The sequence below is a fragment of the Hippopotamus amphibius genome, chromosome 9, assembly GCF_030028045.1.
Source record: "Hippopotamus amphibius kiboko isolate mHipAmp2 chromosome 9, mHipAmp2.hap2, whole genome shotgun sequence".
Lineage (NCBI taxonomy): Eukaryota > Metazoa > Chordata > Mammalia > Artiodactyla > Hippopotamidae > Hippopotamus > Hippopotamus amphibius.
The window spans coordinates 114,223,052-114,238,357 of NC_080194.1; the positions used below are offsets into that span (position 1 = coordinate 114,223,052).

The 15,306-nt window shown below is 48.9% G+C and overlaps 1 protein-coding gene across 2 annotated transcripts in view; it reads left to right on the forward strand.

Annotated features, from left to right (window-relative positions):
* GSG1L (GSG1 like) overlaps positions 1-15,306 on the forward strand; it is a 222,982-nt gene that overhangs the window by 74,989 nt on the left and 132,687 nt on the right. For both annotated transcript variants that reach the window (XM_057695292.1, XM_057695293.1), the window contains exon 2: positions 4,395-4,442. In XM_057695292.1, coding sequence (XP_057551275.1) covers positions 4,395-4,442 — 48 coding nt within the window. The remainder of the gene's footprint in view (positions 1-4,394; positions 4,443-15,306) is intronic.

The following is a 15,306-nucleotide window of genomic DNA, read 5'->3' on the forward strand; positions in this document are numbered from 1 at the left end:
TGCTTTTCTAATGTTGAAAATAAGTGTTTTTACAAATCAGATTAGACTGTGAATATCACCCTGGCTGTCTGATTGGAATCACCCTGGGAGCTTTGAAAACCCACTGATGTGTACGCTTCATGCTGACCAATTAAACCAGAATGTCTGTGGGTGGGGCTTGGGCTTCCCAGGGCTAAGAACCGCTTACTTTGGGTGACCTTTAGGATCCTTTTCAGCTTTCTGGTTCTGTGGTTCAAGGAAGGTATGCTGCCATCAGGTGGCGGTAACAGGCCACAGCTCCATGATCTAACTGACAAGCCTTGGTCGGAAGAGATAAGTGCGCTTGTCTTTGGTTTTATACCCAAACCAAATCCCTTGTTAAACATATAAACATAATAATAATAATTGGCAAAGATGTTAATGTTTTAAAGGCCACTTCTAAAAGCAATTAGCCAATATGGTACAGTGTGATATCTTTCTCACAAACGGTTAGCTAGCCTTTATAATGGAACTAAGGGTTTAGAGCCAAAAAATCTCTTCTCTGTTTGGATTTTAGTTATTAGACTTGTTGACCATCGAAATATCCAGCCTTTCTTATGTAATCACTATGATTTTTCCTTAAACCTCAGCTTTGCCCTGCACAGGCAGTGTGGGCCAGGTTTGACCATCTCTGCCCAAACATCTGTTCAGTCTTGTCCATGTAGCAGAAATAGAAGCATGAGAGCCATTTTATTTGGCCCCTGGTGGATTTTCCCTGTCTGCATGGAGGTACGTTCTCAGACAGTTACTTTTAGGATCCAGCAGCTCTGCAAATGGGAATAGACAGCTGGAAAAACTTTAGGGCATGAAGTTTGGAGCCTGTGGACCTGGGCTGAGTCCATCACTTACTGGCTATGTGGTCTTGGGCAAGTCGCTGAAAGTTCAGAGCCTCGTTTTGCTTATCTCTGAAATGGGAATCTCAGGACTACATTGCAGGTTGTTATGGGATTAAAGAGAAAGCAAACACACTTTTACAATAAAACTACTCAACAAACTAGGAATAGAAGAGAACTTCCCCAACCTGATAAAGAGTATCTATGAAAAAAGTACAGTTAACGTCATACTTAGTGGTACAAGAATGAATGCTTTCTCTTTAAGATCAGGAACAAGACAAGCATGCCTACTCTTGCCACTTCTATTCAAATTATACTGGAGGTTTTAGCAGAGCAATTAGGCAAGAAAAAGAAATAAAATACATCGAGATTGAAAAGGAAGAAGTGAAACTGCATCTGTTTGTAGATTACATGATCTTGTATATAGTAAATCCTAAGACTCCACTAAAAACTATTAGAACTAATAAATGAATTCAACAGGATTTCAGGGTACAAGGTCAGAGCAAACGCCCATAAAAACATTTGAATTTCTTTTAGAATCAGAAGGCAAAAAACTTTTAGGTGAAGAAAAATTTTAATGTATAATGTTAATGTATTAATTGTTAACCAATGCATTTGTAAAATATAATTTTTTATTTAATTTTTTTTTATTGAGGAAGAGGCCCCAAAGGCAAAAGAACCCAAGGTCCGCAAAAGTCTTAATGGGGCCCTGGCTGCTGGTCTGAATTTGGCCTTTAGAATTTTCCCTCTCTAGCTCTGAGAAAACAATATAACATAAAGAAAGTTTAAGGTGATGCATTCAAAATCCATCCATTCTTAGCACACCACCTGTTCCCATTTAAAAAAATCCTCTCTCTCGTTCTTGGCTGTCAGCAAACATCTCTTTATTATCTCAGTACCACTGACTTGCTGTGTAGCCCCGGTTGGTCCCTCAATGACCCTGAGCCTTTTCTATAAAGGAAGGAGAGGGTCCTGCATCTCAGTATAGAGCTTGGGAAGGAAGCAAGCATGATAGAACCACAGGAGCGGCATCCACCCACCTGTGGCCTCGTGATTCTTAGGAAGGGATGACATAAATAAGAGAGGAATCCACTCCTTAGCTCAGCACTTAAGACCCTCCATGATCTTGCCCCTGCCTTCCTTCTTAGCCTCATCTCCCACCACTCCCCAACTTTGCATTAATATGGGGCTGGAAGTTCAGGAGCCCAAAGGAGCTCGAAGGGACCTTCTTAGAGAAGAATTTAGGAAGCTTCAAGCAGACATAAGAGTTGCGAATGCTGGAAACTTTCAGATTCTTTTCATCCCCCAACCCACACTGGCTCCATTTGGACTCAAAATCTATCTCTTTGCTGGTCTCAGCAGTAAAATCTTTGAACTAGCAGTTGCAAGCTCACCCTAAAGGTCAGCCAATCTAGTGTCTCAGGGACCAGTGAGGTCTAAGTAGGCTAGGGATAAAGCAACAGGGAGTGGTGGGGACTGTGGCGAAGTATAGAGCACGCATTCCATCTGAGAAAGGGTCTGGAAGCTGGGTCACATCTTGCTCTCACTGTGTCCTTGATGGCCAGCAAGGTGCCTGGCATCAAGAAAGCCAAGAGGAAAGACTGAAAAGCTGAAGTTTCTTATAGGCATAAGGTTTGGGTGGAAGACATTCATTTGTTCATTCATTCATTCACTCATTCATATATCCCTTCAACAAATATTTATTGAATACTCACTATGTACCAGGCACTGTCCTAGGTGCTGGGGGTCCAGTGGGAAGAGAGATGAGAGGGTCAGGGAAAAGATGTTTGGAATATGAAATAGACTGGTTAGGAAAGGCTTCCCTGAGAAGGTAAACCTTGGGGAAAGTGATAAAGGAAAGGAAGGGTAAACCATTCCGCTATCTGGGGGAAGAATGCTCCAGGGAGAAGTAGCAGCATATGCAAAGGCCCTGAGACAGGAGTGTGGCTGGCATATTTAAGGAGTAGCAAGCACACCAATGTGGCTGGAGTGGAGTGAGAGATGGGCAAACCAGTAGGAGATGAGGTCAGGGAGGTGATGGGGTCAGCTCATACAGGGCCTTGTAGGCCATCGTGAGGACTTAGGTTCTGACTCTGAGTAGATTGAGAACCATGGAAAAGTTCTAAGTGGATACATAATCCATCTTAGGTTATAACAGGACCCTTCTGGCGACTGTGTGGATAAAGGCAGAAACAGGGAGACCCATGCAGGGGCTACTGCAGTAATCCAGGGGGGAGATGGTGGGGCTGGGACCAGGGGAGGTGGTGAGAAGTAGTGGGATTCTAGATACATTGGGAAGCTGGAGCGGCAGATCAGATGAGGACGTGTGAATGAAAGAGAGAAACAAAGGATGACCCCAAGTGTCTGGCCTGAGCACCTGAGGGGATGGAAGTACCATCTTCTGAGTGGGGGATAAATTAAAGCTGTGGTACCTGCTTTCACGGGGCTTCCAGCTTGTAAACCATCCATCTGAGAATCACACACAAAATGATAAGAGTCGTAAGGTGACCAGGTGCCCCCTAGGAGAAGGCCAGGGTGCCGTGAGAGATTCTAATAGGGAGGAAGTGTGTTCCCAGTGTGGGTGGGAGGGAATGCAAGGAGTATAGGAGCTGAGAGGAGAGGAGGGGAGGAGGGGAGAGGAGGAGGGGTGGGGAGGGTCCACGTGAAGGAATTTGAGCTTTATTCTTTGGGATCAAGGGTTTTGAGCAGAAGTGTGTGTACTTGTATGTGTGAGCATGTGTGTTTGGCGTAATCAGAGCTGCATGGTTTGAAAACATCCCTCTAGCTGCTGCAATGTGGAGAGTGGATCAGACAGAGGCCAGAATGGGGGCCTGGGGAGCCCAGTAATGGCTTCTGCCCTCGTCCTGCTGGGCCTAGACGGGGTGGAGGCCATGGAAAGGGCCGGAGGGCTTTTTATTTTTATTTTTGGCTGCGTTGGGTGTTCGTTGCTGCTCGTGGGCTTTCTCTAGTTGCAGAGAGTGGGGGCTACTCTTCATTGCGGTGCACGGGCTTCTCAGTGCGGTGGCTTCTCTTGCTGCAGAGCACCGGGTCTAGGAGCGTGGGCTTCAGCAGTTGCGGCACACCAGCTCAGTAGCTGTGGCTTGTGGGCCCTAGAGGGTGCAGGCTCAGTAGTTGTGGCTCACGGGCTTAGTTGCTCCGCGGCATGTGGGATCTTCCCAGACCAAGGATCAAACCCGTGTCCCCTGAATTGGCAGGCGGATTCTTAACCACTGCGCCACCAGGGTAGTCCTGGCTGGAGGACTTTGAGGAGGTGGGAGCGACAGGGCTGGATGGATTGGACTGCAAGGTGAGAAGAGGCAGCATCGTGGTGGTGGCTGTTCAGCCGAGTTTGCAGCTTTGCCATCCACATGCCTCAGGACGTTGGCTTTCTGGAAATTAAGGTTAGAGAAAGGGGCCACTTGGATTAGCGATGTTCAGCCCCTGCTCTGAAAGGGGGTCATGGGAGGGGGAGAGGCAAAACCTGAAGCTCTCACTTCCTCTCATATTCTGAAAACCTTTCTTTTCTTTTTTTTTCCCCCAAAGGTGAAAAATGCCGCAGCTTCATTGACCTGGCCCCGGCATCAGAGAAAGGTAGGTGTGGGCCCAGCTCAGGCGTGCCAGCCTCGCCCTGTCCAGGGACACTTCCCGCAGCCCTGGGAGAGCCTGTCCTGCAGCGTCCCTGGGCGATGGTGCCCCAGGAGGCCAGAACCCTGTTGCAAAGCTCTGAGTTCCTTGAGCAGTCAGTGCAGGGGGAGAGGCAGGTAGAGGGACATCATCTTGCCCTTCCCCCACCTCCTCCCCACCCCCAGTGGGATGGTTCTGAGAGTCATTACATTTCCCTTACTTCCAGTACATGCTGCGACTTTGGAGGAGGTAGGATGGGTGTGCGAAAGTTGGGGTCAGGCAAGACTAGTGTTGGGGGAATTGCCTCCAAGTGTAGAATTTGACCTTGGAGGAGGGAAGCCAGATGTTCTCATAGGTGTGGGGAGGTCCAGCCTGATTGGGCACTGCCATTCAGAAAGGACCCATCGGTGTGCAGGGCCCGACAGCAGCGATTCTGAGCCCAGCAATGCTCAGATAGGATGATTAGGAGTGGGCTGCAGCTTGTGTAGGGGGCAGAGCCGTCAGGATTAGGTTTAGCTGCGAGTAATGGTGACCCCAAAAAACTGGCTTCAGTGGAGAAATGTATTTATTCCTTTTAAAAGTTTGAAATCCTAGGTGGCTTTGCTCCATGCAGTCTTCAGGATCCCGGCCCCTGGGGCCCCTTTCCATCATCCCTATGGCCTTCGTCCTCATGGTTTAAGAGGGCGACTAGAGCTCCAGCTGTCACATCTGCACTCCAGGCAACAGGATAGAGGAAGGGAAAAAAAGAAAGGGCAAAGCTTGCATGTCAAGTCTAAGGTCCCCAGAAGTTGCCCCATGACATGGGCTCATATCCCCTTGGCCAAAACCTGATCTCAGCTGCAAGTGAGTCTAGGAAATGAGGTCTTTATCCTGGCAAACACGTGCTCAGCTGAAAGTCAGGGGTTTTATCATCATGGAAGAACAAGAGAATGGATACTGGAGGATGCACTGCCACCTCCAGTAGGGCATGGCCACCTCCCCACTTCCCTGCCACCAAGGAGAACCTTTGCCAAGAGAGGACAGGTGTGCAGGTCTCTTCAAACAGCCTGGAGATTAGAGAGGGCTCTGGTCCTGGGAGTTGAGGTGGGGAAGCTGAGGCAAGAATTCAGTCCTATAAACTATCCCAACATGGGAAGCCTTGGTGGGCATGGCTCAGGGGACCATGAGCTTAAGTCAAGGCCGTGTGGCCACCCATGCCCCCTGCTGGTGGGGCGGAGTTTGCAGTTTCCCTGCAGTGTCAGGAGGTTCAAGGGCGCCTGGAGGGCCAGGTCTTTGAGCCTCCAGGGTGTTGGTAGAGGCAAGGCAGGCAAGGGGGCTGTGTGTCATTGAGGCTGGTGACGTTCCTGTCTCACAGATTCTGTCCCCTTGCAGAGCTCCAGCAAGTGGCAGCTGGTGAGACTGGGGGGCGTGTGACAGGGAGCCCATAGTGCTCTCAGGCCCAGGAAGAGGCCAGGCTCCCCCTCTGAGCAAGCTTTTGGCAGTGGGGACTACCTCCTCTGTTTCCTCTGCTTCCCAGTGACGATGCCCTGTTTAGTTGCCACAGGTGGCCATCCCGGAAGTTTTGGGCTGAGCAAATCAGACCATGGCTTCCAAACTGAGGTCTCCAGAAAATACTACGAATACAGCTGCTAATAAAAGGCCGATACTTATTGGTCAGGTACGATGTGCCAGGCACGGGGCCAAGCACTTTAAATGTACCGAGAAAGCTCCCACAACCTTGCTAGGAAGGGGCTGACATTCTCACCCCACTTGACAGATGAGAAAACCAAGGCTTAGAGACACGAAGCCATCACGTCTCACATCTCGTAAGAGGCAGAGCCCACGCTCTGTACTTTTCCATTGTGCTGCATCTTAGAAGCCCATCCCTGTAGGCAGCCTCTGTGATGCTCAGCCCATAACCCCCAAGGGCCTGGGAGTTCCTGGGTCACCTCTGCTCCAAATCTGGCTTCCAGGAAGCAGGGCCCGTGTGTGCACGTGTGAGTGCGTGTGCATGGCCGGGTGAGGGTGAGGGTGTGCATATGTGGGTCTTGTGTGTGGGGGTGGGTACACTCTGGTGGGTGAGCATGGGCCTGGAGGCATGTACATGTGTGTGTGCACGTATGAGCGTGTGGATGTACGTACATGCGCGTGTGTGTCCCCGTACAGTGGCACCTGGGTTGCTTCTGCCTCCTGCTGGGGGCATCAGACCTTTATTCCTGCCTCTTTTATGAGGACTGAGGGCCCCAGAGAGGTTGTATCTTTGTGTTTTACTGGCCTCGTTATTTTACTTTCAGGGCTTGGTGGCCACGCCAAGGCCCTTCTGGCTGCGTATATAAAAACATTTTTAAGGAGGCTGAGTGGGCTGGCTCCGCAGACCAGTTTTCACGGACGCACTGCCTCTCAAGCACTTAAGCTCTTCCTCGGGGCTGGCAGGGTTTGGTTGTGGCAGCTCCGTGGCCTCTTCCCGAACCTACTGGCCCAGTCCTCCCAGGGGCACCTGCCGGAGCGTGGTGCTCCCAGACCCCTCCACGTGCTCGCTGAGTCCTCTCCACGCTGACTGTGTGTTTTACAGATGAGGAGCCCGAGGTGCAGAGAGAGGGGGGCTGGTTCAGGGTCACACAGGGAGCCTGGGCTGATGTTGAAGTCCAGGCGTGTTCTCTCCCCGCAAACACTCTTCTCCCAGATTCTGGCTGTACCCGCTCCCTCTGTGACTTCCCTCCTGCTCTACAAAATCCGATCATAGTAATTAGTGTTAGGTGACACTAATGCGAACTGGCTTTCATGTGGTGCTTACCACGTGCTGTTCTGAGAATTTTACACCCATTGGCTCATTTAACCCCCATTTTACAGATGAGGAGACTGAGGCCTAGAGAGTTAATTGACTTGCTCAAAGTCACACAGTTAGGATGCTGGGATTTAAACCTGAGCCGTCTGGCTCTTAAATGCCTGGTTCTTCTGCTGAAAAGCTAGGCCTTCTGAGCCTGTGTGTGTGTGTGTGTGTGTGTGTGTGTGTGTGTGTGTGTGTGTGTGGTGTGTGTGTATGAGTGATCGAGGCCCTTCTCAAATGGGCCCCATCTTTGCCATTTTCTCCAATACCCTTCTGTCCTTTCCTCCCCTGCCTTTTCCCCTGGCACAATGCTGTCTGTCATCAGTGTTTTTACCATGACACATTTTTGTTGGTTCTCCTGATCATTCTAGCTTTGTCTTTCACGTGGGAAATATCTTTTCATTTTAAACTAGCCTAAGCCACATCCATTTTTCATCTGGATTCCTGCCACAGTCTCTTAACTGGTTATGTCCTTCCATTTTTGACCCCTGCTTTGCTGGTAGCCAGAATGATCCTTTTAAAGCATAAATCATCTCATGTGGCTCCCTGTTTAAAACCCTCCCTTGGCTCCCTTCTCATTCAGAGTAAAAGCCAGCATCCTCATTGTGGCCTGTAAAGTCTGGGGGATCTGGCCCTGTGCATCCAAGATCTCATCTCCTGTAATCTTCCTTTCCTTATCACACTTCAGGTCTCCAAAATCTTTGCTGTTCCCTGAGTCAGCCAAGCTAGTATGTGCCTCAGGACCTTTGAACTTGCTATTTCCTGCTCCTGGGTCACTGTTCTCTCAGCTCTCTGCACAGCTGGTCCCTTCTCATCACTCAAATGTCACATCTTCAGGGCAGCCTTCCTTGAATATCCTTAGAGCAGCCCTTCCTCCTGCCAAGTCCTTCTCCACTCTCTTCAATGTTCAGTTGTCTTTACATCACATATGAAATGCATTCAGTGCATCTTTGATTAACAGTGGTCTCCCCTAAGACTGTCAGCTCCATGAGGGCAGGGATTTTTGTCTTGTTTGTGACTTACTGTATCCCCAGGGCCCAAAGCAATGCCTGGTGCTGTTGAATTAATGAAAAATGAACATTGATTTTTTTTTCTTATTTTTTTGGGGGTACACCAAGTTCAATCATCTGTTTTTATACACATATCCCCGTATTCCCTCCCTTCCTTGACTCCCCCCCCCCCTCGAGTCCCCCCCACCCTCCCGCCCCAGTCCTCTAAGGCATCTTCCATCCTCAAGTTGGACTCCCTTTGTTATACAACAACTTCCCACTGACTATCTATTTTACAGTTGGTAGTATATATACGTCTGTGCTACTCTCTCGCTTCGTCTCAGCTTCCCTTTCACCCCCCGCCTCCTCCCAAACCTCGAGTTCTCCAGTCCATTCTCTGTATCTGCGTCCTTGTTCTTGTCACTGAGTTCGAATTAATGAAAAATGAACATTGATTTTTAACTGTGTACACTCTTGTTATAAAAATTATAACAGTGCTTAAATGTGTAAATGAGAAATGCAAGTCTCTTATAAGCCCACCCTTAGATAGTCACTGCTAATGGTTTGGTTTAGTAGTCCTTGAGGAAAGATAGAAAGATGATAGATAGATAGATAGATATACACACACACATGTACTTATGTACCTGTATAAAATCAGGGACTGCTTTTTGTATCAATACATAGAACTCCCTTATCTTTTGAGACAACAGTAATAGCCCATCACATAGAGACAATTTATTTAAACAAGCCCTGTAACTGGACATTCAGATTATCTCCCCAGTATACTTTGAGAATCTTGTATCATAGCTGAAAAATGGTAATCTGTACACATATCTTTCTCCCTCACAAGAATGGGGCCCTCCGAGGGTAGCAGTGGTTTCTTATTTACCTCTCTGCCTCCAGGGCCCAGCCCAGCACTGGAGCCCCTCTGGCAAAGCAGAGTAATAAGTTCTCTGACAAAGATCTGCCCAGCAGGCCATGGGAGGCAGAGGAAGAGGAATGCATTAAAGATGCTTGAGCAGTTTATGAAGATGAAATGTGCAAATGTAGATAAACAGCAACGTCTGTGTATTGTGAACTTGATACTGAAAATGAGGAGGAAAAGCTTCTCATGCTTCCTAATCTTCCTCTTCAAGGCTTCCCTTGTCTCTCCAAATCTCAATCGCTTGTTCCCTGGGGCCAGATTCTCCTACCAAAATAATTATGACCAATTGGATAATCTTCCAACCTAGTGTATTGGTCAGCAATAGCCACCGTAATGCTGTGGAACAAGCCATCCCCAAACTCAGTGGCACTCAGCATTTATTTTTTTGCTTGCATATCTGTGGGTTGACCTAGGTTTAGCTGATGTAGGCTCTCTTGGTTCCAGGATGTAGACTGGGCCCCAGTCCATTCCATTTATGTCTGTTTTGAGGGCCAGGTAGAGGGGACAAAGATGCAAGGTGGCTAACTGCACAGGCACATTTAAAACCTTTGCTTGTATCCTATCTGCGAACATCCTACTGGCTGAAGCAAGTTGTGAGGTTCTGTCCAACATCACTGGGGCAAGAAATACATGACCCATGTGGAGGATGGAGTGGGAATGAATATTTGCTGAACGATAGTCTAATCTAGCACGCCTGGGCTTGACCACAGGCCTCGAGGATGGTTGGCAGCTGGTTGTACTGGAACTGGCCCCGCTGGATTTCTGGGTGTATACGTGTGTGTGGGACTTATTGATTTGCTTATCAAGGTCTCCCTGGTCACTGTCATCCCAGAGGGACTTATTTATTTCTTCAAAAGCGACCTAAATATTTGGAGAAGTTAACAACCATTCATTCCCTCCCCAAACAACCAGTTGAGCAGCCCCAGTGTGCCCGGCATCTGCACATATGCCTTCCAATTCCACACACATTTTCTGAGCACCTATGATGACCCAGGCTCTGGGCTAGGCATGCGGGGAGGCGAGGACGAATGAGGTGAAGGTCCCTGCCCTGCGGGAGTGGGAGAGAGCTATGTAAATGGTTATCAGGCATCATGGAAGGGCTCCAGCTGAGGAGCAAAGAGGCCACCCTCCAGTGCAAAAGGCTGGGGACCTGATGGCTGCCACCTCTGATCCTGCCATCCGGGAGAGGGGTCCATGAGGTTGTTTGGGTTTTCTGCCCTTCGTGATGTTAACTGCCCCCCCCCCCCCCCGCCAGTAAGGATCTGTCCCAAGTCATTTTTTAATTATTATTTATTTTTATGTATTTATTTTTGGCTGCGTTGGGTCTTCGTTGCTGCGCGCGGGCTTTCTCTGGTTGTGGCGAGCGGGGCTGCTCTTTGCTGTGATGCACAGGCTTCTCCGTGTGGTGGCTTCTCTTGTTGCGGAGCACGGGCTCTAGAGCGCAGGCTCCGTAGTTGTGGCACACGGGCTTAGTTGCTCCATGGCATGTGGGATCTTCTGGGACCAGGGATCGAACCTGTGTCCCCTGCATTGGCAGGTGGATTCTTAACCACTCTGCCACCAAGGAAATCCCTGTCCCAAGTCATTTGTCAAGGTGTGGTCTGGGGAAAGTTCCCGGTTCCTAAATCCCAGGTTGGAACTTCCCCTTACAGGTGGATGGGTTCTCACTGGGAATGAATGAATGAAGAAGGAAGGAAGGAAGGAAGGAAAGAAAGAAGGAAGGAAGGAAGGAGGGAAGGAATTGGGCCTGTCATGATTCATATTTACCATCAAGGCTGTACTGGTAAAGCACTGTGATTCCTCAGTGCCCATCAGCACACACCACGGAGGACCGTGTAGTCTACCACGGCTCCCAGCGGCGTGGATGTTGGGCAAATGAAGCCAGATTCAAAAGAATACACAGTATATGATTCCATTCCTGTAAAACTGGAAAACAGGCAGGACGGATCTCTGCCGTCAGAAGTCAGGGCAGGGGTTGCCCTTAAAGAGCGGGTGTGACTGAAGGGGAGCCCGTGGCGGGCTCTGGCAGCTGGCGATGTTCTGTTTCTTAATCCGGGTGCTAGTTACATGGATGTGTTCAGTTTATGAAAGTTCATCAAACTGTACGTTTGTGATCAATGCCCTTTTCTGTATATGGGATACTTCCATAAAAAGTAAAACAAAAATTTCCCACACTGAATTCTAAATTATCTTTCTCAACTGAAAACCCAGCTCCGTCAGCCTCCTGCTTAAAAGCCTTTCCTGGCTCCTAAATGTACACCACCTAACACTGTGTTCATGGCCCCCTTCGTCATCTAGTGTGTGTCCGCCTCTTCCTCTCCGCTTCCTGCAGTCCCTATCGTGGACCTTGTGCTCCAGCCCCGCCCCTTTCCTTGTGTACCTTCCCCCTCAAAACTCTCCATCATCTCTCATGCCTCTGTGCCTTTGCATAGGCTCTTCCTTCTGCCTGACCTGCCTTTACCACCTCTTGTTTGCCTTGAAAATTTCTGTTTATCCTTCACAACCCAGTTAAGACATGACCTCTTCTGAAAAGCCACCCTGGAATCTCAGAGGTACCCGCGTGACTGGTCCTGTTAGCACCCATCACACTGCCTTGAGACGATCTCCTCCACCAGACTGGACACTCCCTGAGGACGGGCACTGGATCTTGTCCTTCCAGTGGCTCCTGTGCCCTGGATGGAGTTGGTACACAGCAAGAATTTAATAAAGGTTTGTTGAATGAAGGAAGGAAGGGAAGAAGGAAGGAAGGAACAGGGCCACGTTATAGACACTGGGTGTCCCATTTGGGTTTGGAAACCTGGATCCCAGCTCCAGAAGTCATGGTCTCCTCTGTCCCCCCTGGGCTGAGTTGTGTTTTAAGCCATCCCTGCTCCCTGCCCCTGTTTCCCAGCAAGCTGAGATTTCTGGCAGCTACCAGCTGGCAATTTTTGTGAAACAATCTCCGAAGCTTGTAGGTTTCATTTGTTTAATATTTCAGGGATGTGTAACAATGTGGTGGCTCCGTAGCCACAATCCCGAGTCTTGCGTGAGTCATTTCTCACTTGAGTTCCTATAATAGTCTCTTGTTGGTTCCCTCAACCTCTCTGTTCTCCGTCTGAAATCGATTTACAATTCTGCTGCTCACTTAATTTATTTAGTGCATTTTATTGATTTATGTCATAGAACTGAAACATGCATAGATCAGAACATGCTGAACAGGGAAGGGAGAGGGGAACCAGCCTCCACAGCTGCCCAGACTCTGACATCGGAACTGCAAGCGGGTCAGCCTGCTGGCTGCAGCCTGAACACACCGAGCTGCTGATGCCTCTTTGTGCCTGTGCTTTAATCCTGGGTGATCTTTTCACCCCAGCTGCTTGGGGGACTCACTGTCACCTTCACCTGCCAACCCAAAGGTCCTGCCCCCGTGAAGTCCTCTCTCGCCTCCCCCCCACCCCCCAGGCTGAGTTAGTTACGCCTGCTCTGGGCTCCCAAGTCACCAAGTACAAGCCTGTGGTCCAGGGCCTGACAAAAAGGGAACTCTGATCCTTTCATCCCAGTGAGACAGACACTTCAGGACACAAAGAGGCAAGAGACCGGCCAAAGTGCTTCACACGTCCATTCTTCCCTCTCACCTGCCATTCCCAGGCAACATTGAGCTAATTCTTGCAGCCCTTTGACTGCGGGTGGGAACCATCGTTTGTCTGAATGGCCTTGGTCCTTCTGTGGAGGCAGCAGAGCTCTGGAATCCTCCTGTAGAAGGAGATCATTTCCTGGCCGTCCTCAAACTCACAACACAGGCTACCTCACCTGGTGCCATTTCATTCTTGGAGGCAGGGCAGGCTGCAGCCATGCTCTCAGGGAAGGGTTTCAGGGACCTTTGTCAACCTTGCCTCAGGCTAATAAGCAGCATCCCTTGGGGCCAGACTTTGTGCTCGGGGCTGGGACGGCGAGGAGAACCCCCCACAGCTTCCTCGATCTTGAAGAGCCTTCTAGTGGGGGAGACACACAAGGAAGCAGAGAGTTGCATCTGGGAATCAGGGACACAGAGCGGGTGGCCAGAGGCCTGTGGAAGGAATGATGGCAGTGTAGGAAGGCTGTGTGGAGGGTTCCATGTGGGGAGGGTCCTGAAGGATGAGTGGCATTCCTTCTAGTGCATAAGGGGCATGGCAGTGGGCGGGGGGTGGGGGCATTCCTGGTAGAATGAAAGACATGCAAAGAAGTGAGACCCGGTGTCCTTGTGCCAGGCATGTGGCAGATGTGCAATAGACATTGGCCGAATGTCTGAAGAGTGGAAGGCAGGTAGAGCCCAGAGAGGTTAAGCGCCTTGCTCAAAGTCACACAGCAAATTTAGGTTAGAGTCAGGCTCATTGTCCAAGCTCCTGAGGTCTTTTAATCAGCATCCCGCCCACCTGGCCAACACCACCCATCCTCTCTCATCTCACCTTGCCTTCCCACCCATTCTTCCAGCCTCACTGTCTCTAGCATCACACATGGTCCTCCCACCTCCCTCATTCTGAAGTGCTGGTTCTGCCACTTTAGTTCTGAAATTCTGGATTCCTCTAATTACGCGCTCTTATTAAAAGTGATTAAATCCCTGTGCCGGTGGAGGACTGCTCCCGGAGATCACAACATCCAATAATTGCTTTAGTTGCTCTAATTCCAATTATTCAAGATTATCTTTCCAGGTAATTAGGTGTCTGGGTAGTCTCGCCTGTTCGCTCTCTCAGAGAGCGTCATATTAACCCCAAACGGTGACCAGCTTTCATGTTTCATAATTGGAAACAGTTTCTCCATGGTGAGAAGACTCTGTTAAGTGTAAACAGCGGTAATTTACATTTCGAAATGACTCCTCGGTCTTATCATACTTTGGTGTGAGAAATTAGCTCAGATGCTTAAATCCAGCCCTTTGCCCCTCTGAGCAGAGGTTTCGGCAGGGTTGGAGAACTAGGGCTTGCTGAACTGCATGGGGTCGGAGGAATTTGAAGGATGCTTTGTACATCCCAGGAAAGTCTTTCCATGGGCTGGTTCCTTCTGGATCTCTACCTGGATGGGAGGCCTTGGGATGGAATTTGCCGTAAGACCCTTCCATTTGGCCCAGGTCTTGCATTCACACAGGGCCTTCATTTTAGACAAATGGTGAATCCTTCAAATGAAGTTATACAATCAAGGCCACCAGGTACAGTTGTGTAGGTTACCCACTGTGCAACTCTGGGGGTGACGATTCATCTATGTGAATGACATACGGTTGGGCAGTGCACATCCTGTGCAACTGTATGCAGGGGCCAGGGATACACAGACTGGGTTACAAGACAACAACATGCAATATACAAAGCCTATACCTGCACCTCACTGCTGAACCAAATAGCCTGTGATGAGCAGGGAATTTATAACCCTATTTTGTCATGTCTCTTTTTTTAACTGATATAATTTTATTGATATGCTATACAAACAATGAAGTGCATGAGTTTTAAATGTACGGTTCAATGAGTTTCAAGAAATGCATACATCCACGTAACCTATGTCCTTGCCAAGATACAGAACCAGGGCCAGCTTTGTGGGCACGTGACCTTATAGTTACATAGGCTTCCATGCATGGGAGGGCCTTCTATTTGGTGTAATGCTGTACTGTATATGTCTTGAAATTCTTAATAATTTTTTCCACAGGGGGCCCTTTTAAATTTTCATTTTGCACTGCCTTCCCGATATGGGCTGTATACTGCACCCCTCTTATTAGTATTCACTTACTATTTCGCTTTACATTGATTCACTTACAAAGTCGAATTGTTTTCACCTCATCCTCAGCAATGAGGTCTGTCAATTCATGGTTTTAGTGTGCCAGAGTATTTTTTCCAAGATGCTTTATTTTTTTTTAAATTTTAATTTAATTTAATTTTTTAGCTGTGTTGGGTCTTCGTTGCTGTGTGTGGACTTTCTCTAGTTGCAGTGAGAGGGGCTACTCTTCGCTGCGATGTGCGGGCTCTCTTTGCGGTGACTTCTCTGTTGCAGGGCATGGGCTCTAGGGACACGAGCTTCAGTAGTTGCGGCACATGGGTTCAGTAGTTGTGGCTCTCGGGCTTAGTTGCTCCATGGCATGTGGGATCTTCCTGGACCAGGGATTTAAGCCATATGCCC